Here is a 10,787-nt window from a genome sequence, read left to right as displayed (position 1 = left end):
ATAAAAAATAAAAAACGGGACTTTAGGAAGTTCTATAAATACGGCGGTATAGACTTTTGAACTACAGTTTATAATACGAAACATAAAAACATATTAGTCCAGAATAAATTAAACATATTTGCATGATTCTATTTCTTGTTTTCATTAAAATTTCCATCTTTTCATCCATAAAATATCTGCTTTAAAAAAATTAAAAACCCATAAGCAAAAGCTATCTGTGTTTCGTTCTTATAAACAAAAATTTGTGTCATAAGTGACTATTTAAGTCATCTTCACTTTAATTTCATATTCCAATAAGAAATAAAAGGTAAACAACAAATGGTTGATTGCCAATTATGATTGTATATGGTCATACACACAACATTGCCATTTGACCATATACATTACTGAATAATACTGTCACACTCTTATCACAACATTATCAGTAATTTTATAATTAAAATGAAATGTCTAGAAAATTCAAACTAAATTGAATTAAAATATCTTCCAAAATAAAAACATCTTAATCTACTCATATAAAAAATATTTCCTATTTGTTTTCTTTCTTAAAATTATTATGTATTGACGAGTTACTATTTAATAATCTTTATTGGCGTTTTTGTGATGTATTATGAAATATGAAAAAAGTATATTCAAAAAGTGTGTCAGTTTTAATATTAATACGCAAATTCCAAAAGATAAGTTTGTTTGTAAACATCAAAAACAATCAAATAAACTATTCAATTGTAGGATAAAGTGGATCTAAGAGTGTGGTTCTGTGAAATCAAAAGAAGTCAGAATTGATTTCTGTGTTGTAAGAGGTTATTTGTGTTGTTTTGAAGTTATTCGTTTTAATTAAAATAAATTTTTGTGTTATAATTTAAAATTGTTTCATTCCAGTTCGTATTTCTAAAAATAATCTAGATGTTGTATTTTCAAAATGTTGTAATTTTGGAACTGATCTGTTAATTAATTGAATAATATTTAACAATTTATTTGTTCAGAAAAAAAATTTGTCTGTTTATTTATAAAATGCTCTATTTTTAACAGTTGCGATTCGATTTTGTGGTCTAAAAAGATTTTGCACATCCATAGTAATTTGGGATACCCTGAAATAATCAAAAACAATAACTTATTATTATATTAAACTAATATAAACTATAATAAAACCAAAAAATATAAACCTGAATGTACAAAAACTCTTTGAAAAAAAGACGTTAATATTTAACAACAACTGAACAATACATTTTAAATGAATTATTTTGTTGTTCTTTTCTTTGTAGGGACATTAACATTTACTTTCTACGACGACTTTTCAAAGTATGAAACGGAGAGTTACTTGACGTCGTATTACAACTCTTCCAGTGTAAATTAATTGACTAAAACAGTCTCCTCGTAAGTCGTTTACCAGTTCTCTGGTAAAAGCACATCAGCGTGTTACTCGACTCCAAAGACAATCAAATACATAAGTGTTGGATCTACCTCTGCACTTATTCGGCCGGTTGAAAGTTTCATGCCGAGGACCAGTTATGGAGTGACGGGGTTTGCACTTCTTGCTACACCTAGTCAATACTGGTCGCTCAATTTAGTCGTCAAACCCGAGTCAAACAATTATAAACACTCTGCTAAACTTGGCTTGATGTATAACAACAGTTGGCCTGTCCAAGGGAAATACGTTTCGAAGTCGTATTATTATGTTAAGAAAGACTGGTCTTGGGCGTTTAACACAAAATACAATTTGACTATTTCTATAGACAGAACGATGAAATCTGGATTAATCTTTTCTGAGGCAAAAGAAGTTCTATTTAACGCCACATACATCTTCAATGCAACTGAATCATATTTCCCGACATTTAAAGCGAATGGTGCGAAGACAAATCATTATCAAATCAGTGCAAGTGCATCCGAGTTTTCTGATAAGACATACAAAGTGTTTCCAAAATATGACGCACATTTTGGGTGTGACTATCCACCACAACAAGAAGCCACTGGCTTCTTCCGTGTATCAAAAAACAATGTAGACAAGAAGTGGTGGTTTTACGATCCGAATGGGTATCCTTACTTTATGATAGGTGCAAATTCAATAAACCCATATGATGGGTACGACTATGTTTTAAACAATTCTCCATATAACGAGTTTATAAAGAACAAATATAAAGATTATGAAGAATGGTACCAAGTCCAAACAGATCGACTCAAAAGTTGGGGCTTCAATGCCCTTCCTAACTGGGTTGATACAAAGATGTTCCACAGTGGTCTTCCTCACTCGACTAACCACGGCTCTTCAGACTTTGCTGTTAACTTTGATTACATCATACCTAAAACATCATGGACGGGGTTTCCGAATGTTTTCAGTGATTTGTGGAAACCCTACTTGGAGATCACTTTGAGGGATTTTGAAGAAAATAAGAATGATTCCTGGATCATCGGACACTTCTTTGATAACGAACTTGAGTGGTGGGGAAAGACTGAAGAACGTGGTACTGAGAAAGGCGATTGGAATTTGTTTAACTCCACTTGGCTCTTACCAAAGAATCACACTGCAAAAATAGCTGCATCGAAAATTATTGAAAAGTATTTAAAAGAGAAGAACAGACAAAATGATATAACAAAGTGCTTCGAAGAATATTTTGGTATCAAAAATATCAATTCGATAAACGACTATTTGAACAGTTATAAAGGAGGAATTGTCTGGAGTACTGAGGGGAAGGAGATTGGGGCACTTTATATAAAAGAAGTTGCTGAGAGGTATTTTAGTGCCATCAAAGAGACTTTCCAGAAGTATGACAAAAATCACTTGTATTTCTGCACACGATTTCCTGGATCTTCCCCATCGATAGGAGAGATCGTTAATAAGTATTGTGACATCAACACATTTAACATATACCCATTCGTCTCTCCTATCAGTGGAGTGCCTGATTACACTATCAAAAGTGTCAGAAAGATATCAAACTTTGCACCCGACATTCCATTGATTGTGACTGAATGGAGCTTCCCAGCACTCGATGCCGGGTTACCGAGTCAAGTCGGAGCAGGCACACGTGTGGACAACCAAGTCCAGAAAGTCAAATACAGTCAAATTCTTCATGGCGCAATTAATGAATATGGAGAATGTCATTGGTGCTCATTACTTCAGATATTTGGACCAATCACAACATGGAAATGCCGAGACCTTCCAAGAAAACTCGAATTATGGACTTGTCAATGGAACGGACTACCCATACGAATTGCTGACCGAAACACTGAAGGAAGTCAATGAAAATTACTGTAGAAGAAGACTTGGGAATTTCTCATATAACGACTATTTTCCAAACAAAGAGGTTTTGTATGCAAATACAGTGAAAAAAGAGTTCACTTTTGATGTGACCAAAACAAGAGGTGTTACACTCCAACTCGAAGATAAAAACGCGACCTTTATGTACAAAAACAATCGAATTGGGCGATTTGAGTTTTGGGCGTCGATGTCGTATTACTTTAAAAATGACACCCAAACAAAACAGACGACGTCATTTTGGTCTGCTTCTGTCGTTAAGTTAAATAAAGTTGTTGAGAGTGAAAAGACTGTTGAGGTGTATTATCAGACTAATTCTTACTCAAATAAAACGATGGAAGTCTGCTTCGTCTTACCCAAAGGTAGTGTTTCAGACAGTACAGTGAACCCTTTTATGGCTGTTCGAATTACTGATATAACCGACAAACTGTCACTGATTTCTGAAGTAGTGAATTATAGTGTTGTCTCTACTAATGTGCTTATAAACATGAAAGACTTTGGAAGTGACGCGGTGCGCGGAGAGAAATCTGGAAACAACAATTATTGGAAACAAGAGGAATACATCAACGTACCCAAATCAAACATTGGAATGGGTGTGTGGGCATTCCCTGATAATATTCGAATTTATCAAAAATCCATGATAAGTGTCAGTGTCGGGCAATCATTCACTGATGGCGAAATAATGGACGAGAACGGGAGTTTCGCCCCAAATAAAGATGATTTGAAAAAAGCACCCAATTTTGTTTTCTTCCCATTTGCGTCAAATTGTGCAAAAAAAGGTTATGGGTGTTACAACCAAAGTCTTGATATGATAATAAAAGAAATCACAAATCAATACGACCTTCCTGAACCATTGCAATCACCAAATAAATGTTACACTATAATTGGATTATGGGTATTGCTGATGTTATTGTTGCTGATTTAATTTAGTTACATCTCATTGGTAAAATTTGGTTGTATTTGTTATTTTTTGCTATAACATATTAAATAAATACAGAAAATCCATGTTATTATTTTTAATATAAATACATTACAATAAAAAATACACTGTGAATTATTTATAAATATTTTTAAAAATTTGTTTATTGAGTTGATTAAACAAAAAAAACAACAGAGATTATAAATTATGATGATATATACTTAATATGTTAATTATATATCATTTAAAATTTAGTAAGTGACAAATTTTATCGGTTTTTCTTTTTAACACCTTAAATAACATTGAACAAAAATCAAGTGGTCTAAAATCGGGGAAATCTCGAGTTTATTAAATAATATTCCTGTTTTTTGATGTTTATATTATGTGAAAAACAATACACAAGCCAAAAAAGGAAAATCATCAAAAATTTGATTAATATCAGTAAAAACAAGTCAATCAAAAACAAGGGCGTTATTTTAAGTGTTAAAAATCAATTTTTTATAAAAAATAAATTTAAATATTAAAAAGAATTTTTAACAAAATTCATTTATTTAAGACAAAAAAATTGGTTTTTCTGCTAGATTCACAAATAAACGCCTTTGGCTGTATTTAAAACAATTGATAATATATTTATAATATATAAAAAATAATATAATATTATAATTATTTAAATATTATTTAACACTTTAGATGTTATTAATATAACAACTATTAAACATTTTTTATTGTTATTTTTAATATACATTTCTCATTATTATTTGAACATCAAAAAATATTAAATCATAATAACTATCTGCATATTGAATGTAAATTACTAATGTCATATTCGATTATAATTGGTCTTCAATTGATATATAAAAATTGACCATATTTTAGTCGAACTAAAACTAATTAACAGTTCAAAGTAAATGGACTGATAATCATTTTAACATCAAAGTTGGCGATAAAAAAATGAACAAAGTTGATACAATTGGTTTTTGCATTACTAAACTTACACAATTAAAAATTAAAATAAAGCCTGTTTTTGAATTGACCTGTTTTTACAAGTAGATATAGATTTTTTTCTGTTTTTTTTCCTTTCAGCTTTATTTATGTAATCTACATCAAAAACTAAAAAAATTGGGAAAATATTTAATAAACTCGAAATTTCCCTTTTTAAAACCACTTAATCATTTTCAATGGTATTATAAAGTGTTAAAAAACTTTTTATATTTTAAAACAACATCATATTTTTTAATTCAATACCTTTTTTATTTAATTTTTCGAAATTTGAAATTGATTTTTGGTTTTTACTAGAGTCATTCTTTCAGAGTACCCAAAAATAAAAATAAATGGCAAGGGTTTTAAACTTTTTGAAAGAAACAAAAATTGAAACAATTATGAGCACTTTTCTTCTTTAACATATAAAAATTCCAAAATTTGTTTTTTTAACCTAAAATTTGTTTTTAGATATAATTTTTTATTTAAAAGAATCTGTTAATAAATATGAAAAGGCCATACACAATTGATTGGGGTAAAGAAAGAAATATGGAGGTTTTAGTTGATAGAAAATATTTCTGTAGAGTTTGCGGCATTATTATCAATAAAACAATTGAGTCAGATCATTACCTGACACACGAAGAAAATAATGATGAAGTAACCAAATGCAAAGTTGCTCAATATTTTTTCAATGGTTTAAAATATGCTTCAAAAAAAGAAAATATGGAATTCATTCAATACGAAACTGTTGAGACAGAATCTGCTGTAAATAGAGATAAAAGACTAATCGAAAGTGGAATAGAATTGACAACAGAAATTTCATTGTTATTTGCAGAAAATAATATTGTATGTAAAGCTGAAGTTTTTGAAAAACTTTTGGTGATGATTAAAAGATACATAAAAATGGAAGGAATAGGAATTATAGACAAAATAAGATCAAGCCATCAAACCATGATTTCAAGAATTAATATAGAAGCTACCAAAATCGAAAAGAACATACAAGAAATATGTGAAAAAGCACAACATGTTGCTATAATGACCGATGAATGTACAGTACACCACAAACATTGGTATAATTATTACGCAAGAATTGTTATGCCTGATTTAAAAGTACTCACTCGTTTGGTTGAAGTGAAAACGTATTCTGGCAAGGCTACTGGTGAGAACATGAAAGAAAACTTAATCGAAGTTTTAAAATGTGTTAAATGTGACAAGAATAAAGTATCTGCAATAGTAACGGATGGGGCAGGAAACATGCAAGGGGTGGGAAATGGTATGGGTCCTCTTGTTGTTCGAGAATTTAGTGTTATACCCAAACGACAATTTGAAATTATGTCAGTTTGGTGTTTCTGTCACCGTTTAGATCTATGCGCAGAAGAATGTTTAAGTGTTGATGGAGCCAATGAATGTGTTGAAATCATATCTGAAATATGTTATTTTTGAGAGTTGAAAAGTCTTTTTATTTAAAATACTCTATGTTGCCTCCAACTTATTGTCCAATTCGTTGGTTATCACTTGAATCCATATTTGATTGGTGTCACAAACATTACGATAATGTGGTCGAGTTTTTGGAAGATTTTGAGGACAAAGATAAAGAATGTGGTGAATATACAGTTAATCAATTGTGTTTGTTGTCCAGTGGAAGTGTAATAAAAACCCACATTTTATTTATTTTGGATACAATTGGAAACCTCCAAATGTTAAACAAAGAACTTCAAAGAAAGGATGCATGCATATTCAGAGCGTATGAAAAAATTCAATTATTTAAAACGAAAATAAGTGATATGAAAATAGATATAATTAATAAACAATTTGTGTTGTTTCCTAACTTAAAAGAAACTACAGATTTTTTCGATATTGAATGATGATAGATCTCATTCAGATACTCGAAACAACACTTGATGTTCGTTTTTACAGTGTTTGCACATCTCCAAAATTCAAAGGAACTTGTTCAAAATATATTTAAAAATGTCAAATAAATCCTCTCAAACAAAAAGAAAGAGAATCGCACTGCAATTTGTTGGACGAAATGTGTCATTTTGCAATTCATTTTGATAAAATAATCAACGGTGATTATCAACCAACGAAAAGTATGATAATCTTTATGGAAGAAGTAAATGAAATAAAGAATATGGATAATTATGTACACTTGAGAAATGGTATTATTTTACAAAAAAGAGAACATCTTCATAAATTCAAAGAAACGTGGGTCGTTGATAAAATTGATCTTCTTGATTATTAACCCCCTTTAAGGAAAAATTCAAATTTGTACAACCTTCTTCGTTATTTGATGAGCATACCACCTTCAACTGCAACATGTGAATCTGGTTTTTCTATATTAAAACGTGTTTGTGAACCTAACTCAAAAGAAAAAACGACCAAAAACAGATTACTTATCAAAGATTGTGCTATTAACAAAGAACTACATCAAACAAAATATTAATTATTATATCAATGATTGTAACTTTAATTAATTGTTTTAATTATTTTAGTATAATTATTTGTTACCATAATTATTTTTTTGCCATATTATTCGAAAATAACATAATTTGAAAAAAAAAATACGAAAAAAAAATATTTTTAAACACGTCCGCAAAACGTAATGGCAAGGTTTTGATTTTTTAAGGACTCTGATTCTTTAACATTATCCCCCGTTTTAAGACATCAATAACTGGAATGTGTCGAAATAATCACTGTATCAGTTTATTTACCGTTTTACGATTTTTTATTTAATTTCCCATTTTTTAAAGGTTTTTTGTGTATTTTCTGCAAAAGGGAAACTTTTTAAGAAAAAAAACAACATTAAAAGAGTAACTATAGACAAATTATAATATTAATAATAAAAACAACTATGTAATAATTATACTAACCAATTCAATTATTATTATTTTATTTTTTATTTTAACCAACATACAATAATTAGAACAACTATTTTTTATAAGTAATTTATTTAAAACATAATAATAATTATTAAAACACAGCAAAGAAAATATTCGAAACTGTTCTACAGATTCGATTTATGTCTAAGAGTATTCTAACATCTAATTATATTCATAAACAAATTGTTCGTTTCCTTAAAATTCAATTTTTATTCTTATTTAATGAAACAAGAAATTTTGTAGTATAAGTATTAACATGGATTATAAATTCGTTTAAAGTTTTGAACATTTGATTTTAAATACAAAATATAATGATGAGTGTTTTATTTTTAGTAAGTAACTAATACGTCGATTTTCATGTGTAGAAATAGCCATTTTTATCCAAACTAATTTTACATCTTCAATATCAATGTTTCTGCTTTTTTACATATTGCCTTTTACATTCGCGTCTCTCAAAGAACGGATCACGACTTATGAAGTGACTCTTCCAACCAATTTGTTGGGCAGAGAAACCAACTGGCGTGCGTATGCTTATTCCTCACTTTCTGTTCGTTTATACCCCTCCTCTGATTCTTCTTCAAATTATTACGTTGGGTACACTGATGCGAATGGTTTAGGAACTGTTCTCAAAATCAAATCTCAGTCGAACAAGATTCAGCGTACAGACACTTTCAAAGGATATTCCGTCCGAGGTCTCCACGTCTTATCTGATGGTACTTATGGTATTCTTCTTTGGGATACCAAAACGAGTCTTATTTACTTCAGAAAAGTGTCCCACAAAGGCAAAGAAGAATTCACCAAGCCTCTTGGTCTTCGCACGGCACCATTTCCCTCGAGTGTCCCCGCTGGGAGTGACAAAGGCTATGGGATAGGAGACAGTCGTGTGAATTATGGTGATGGCAAATTCCACATCTACACTCATGTTCACAGCGACAATGGACATGAAGGTGATGCACTCTTTACAGTCACTGATGACGGCACGGTACAGCAAATATGGGGATGGGGGTGTTCCCATATGATGTCTGGGTTACAAGGGTGGAATTCGAATACCAAGACGATGATTCATATATGTGACTCTGACGCGTATCCATCGACTGGAATGTTTGCGGAGAATTCAGTGAAGTACACTTTATATAAACATGCTGGAAATGGAGGAGGAATGAGTGCAGGAGAGCTTGGCGGAGTTGTTGAGAATGGGGATGGGTGGCTCTTAATTATGAATTCCATTCAGCCGGAGTCGGCAAGTACTGCAAATCCACAAAGTGCTATTCAAGACATCGGCGTTGTGTCGATCAATGCTAATAAAACACGAAGTAAAGTCGATTTCATAAAAATAAGCGACAAAAAGAAGTCGAACGGGTGCATTGCTAAATTTGAAGGAAACTTTTTGGTTGGATATAAACAAGGGACTGACTTCTTTTTGGGAAGTATCGACTCAAATGCGAAGATTATGAACGACTTTGAAAATGTGACGGACGTCACTGGATGGGGGGACAGAGACGATTCTTTCAGAAATATGGAAGAAGGAGGTATATTCTGGGTCAGAGCACCAAATGACAAGGGAAATATACTTATTATCACGGAGTTCTCAGCCGCGTTTGGAAATTATATGATCAATGTCATGTTTTGTGCACTCTTCATGATGGTCTTTTTATAAGCAATTGAAACAATTTTGGTGTTACAATTTGTGTTTTTGGCACTTAAAATAACATTGAACAAAAAATCAAGTTGTTGAAAACTTGGTTTATAAATTTTGAGTTGATAAACCAAGTTTCCCAAATGTTAAAAGGTTATTATGTGTATTACTTTACAATGCCTAAAAAGAAAAAAAACGCAAAAAATCAATAATTATCTCGTTAAAACAAATCAATTTAAATAACAGGGTGTTTTTTTTTGATGCTAATGATGAAATGAAACATTAATTTATTGAAAAGATAAAAAAATAAATATTTTATTTTAACAAAATTTTTCAAAAACTTTGTCGAATAAAATATAATCAATCATAATCTTTGCTTGATTTTGGCTTAATGAAACGTGGACCCACTTGGTAGAGAGCGTGTCTATTTTATATTTTGGTTGGTTCCGAGTGCTCATTTAATACATAACAACAAAAACGATAATTACACACTCTGGGGAAGTTAGACTGTAGTAATTGAATAATATTTAAAATGTTATGGTGACTTTATTGAATGTCTTAACTGCATTTAACATTGTTTGTGATCACATTAAAATGTTGGTGATGATCATGAATGTGTGATAGTTTATACTTATCTTTCCTTTTATTGCTTTCTTATTCGTTATACAATGTGTTTCGTTTTTGACTTGCTTTTAATTATTTAATTTTTATTATAAACTTGATTAGAATAAAGCAATTAATTAGTTCAGGTTATAGTTCTAAAAATATTATAATTGAACTATATTTTTTACCATTTAACCCAAACTTGTCATACTGTATTAGGGTTTAAAACGAAGTAATTCAATTAAATTTGACATTGCTTTGCATGTTGAAATTGAGGTAATTTGAATTTTAGACCAAACTTGTATAATAAGTTTACTATTTTTAATTATTTTATATTATAGGTACAAATTAAATAAACAGTAGTTTATTTAATTAAAAACTAATAATTATATAATGAACCATCCAATTAATATATTCAAAAAATGTTTTATTAATGTTGTGTATAAATCGAATATAAAACAATTAATTTAAATTAATTTATTATAAGTATAATTATCATTCATTTCTGTGGTTAGTAGGCTT

At 30.1% G+C, this 10,787-nt stretch overlaps 2 protein-coding genes across 2 annotated transcripts; both read left to right on the top strand.

Moving 5' to 3' along the window:
* Nucleotides 1-1,492: 1,492 nt before the first annotated feature.
* EIN_362340 (hypothetical protein) lies at nt 1,493-4,175 on the top strand (the record flags this gene model as incomplete). The annotated part of the gene is made up of 2 exons (XM_004257664.1): nt 1,493-2,999; nt 3,055-4,175. 2 exons carry the CDS (start codon nt 1,493-1,495, stop codon nt 4,173-4,175), a joined length of 2,628 nt encoding a protein of 875 aa, XP_004257712.1.
* Nucleotides 4,176-8,435: 4,260 nt separating this feature from the next.
* EIN_362330 (hypothetical protein) lies at nt 8,436-9,683 on the top strand (the record flags this gene model as incomplete). Its single annotated transcript, XM_004257663.1, has 1 exon — nt 8,436-9,683. The coding sequence occupies one exon, from the start codon at nt 8,436-8,438 to the stop codon at nt 9,681-9,683; it is 1,248 nt and encodes a 415-aa protein (XP_004257711.1).
* Between the last annotated feature and the right edge of the window lie 1,104 nt (nt 9,684-10,787).

The sequence above is a fragment of the Entamoeba invadens genome, assembly GCF_000330505.1.
Source record: "Entamoeba invadens IP1 unplaced genomic scaffold scaff_1105074725991, whole genome shotgun sequence".
In the NCBI taxonomy this organism is placed as follows: domain Eukaryota; phylum Evosea; order Mastigamoebida; family Endamoebidae; genus Entamoeba; species Entamoeba invadens.
Note: the sequence above shows the minus strand (reverse complement) of the source record. Positions and strands in the feature narration are given on the sequence as shown.